At 38.1% G+C, this 496-nt stretch overlaps 1 protein-coding gene across 1 annotated transcript in view; it reads right to left on the bottom strand.

Moving 5' to 3' along the window:
• LOC119586797 (protein C19orf12 homolog) overlaps window positions 1-496 on the bottom strand; it is a gene marked incomplete in the record, with an annotated part of 17,887 nt that overhangs the window by 14,484 nt on the left and 2,907 nt on the right. Inside the window, 1 exon segment of the mRNA XM_037935516.1 lies at window positions 133-300. Coding sequence (XP_037791444.1) covers window positions 133-300 — 168 coding nt within the window.

The following is a 496-nucleotide window of genomic DNA, read 5'->3' on the forward strand; positions in this document are numbered from 1 at the left end:
ACACATACAGAAGAACAACAAGAATAACAAGAACAGGAAGAACAAGAACAAGGACAGGAAGATGGGAAAAAATAAAACAGAAAAGTTTCTAAAATTACCATTAGTAGCAGAACCAAAGGCAGCCAAACTCACCAACAGCAAGCCCTATGGGGCCGCCTAGCAGACCCCCCAGCATGGTTGTTCCTCCAGCAATGAATCCCCCTTTCATGCTTTCCTTCATGGCAACTCGCAGCCTCTCTTCCTCACATATTTGGGACACAAGAGACAGGGCTTCAGCAGTGTTGAGTGGCATCTTTTGATCTGTAGATTATTTCTGTCTTATGTATATTGTGCATTTTTTATTTGTGCTCTATATATTATTCCCTTAAATGTTCCAACATTCATCTTGTTCCTATCAATTCCTAATTCAGCAATTCACAAAAACTGGGTTTAGCAATCAAAAATTTTTTTTTTTATTGCTACGTCATAAATATATTGTTTCAAGAGTTAAATGTCC

The sequence above is a fragment of the Penaeus monodon genome, chromosome 22 (assembly GCF_015228065.2).
Source record: "Penaeus monodon isolate SGIC_2016 chromosome 22, NSTDA_Pmon_1, whole genome shotgun sequence".
NCBI classification, from domain to species: domain Eukaryota; kingdom Metazoa; phylum Arthropoda; class Malacostraca; order Decapoda; family Penaeidae; genus Penaeus; species Penaeus monodon.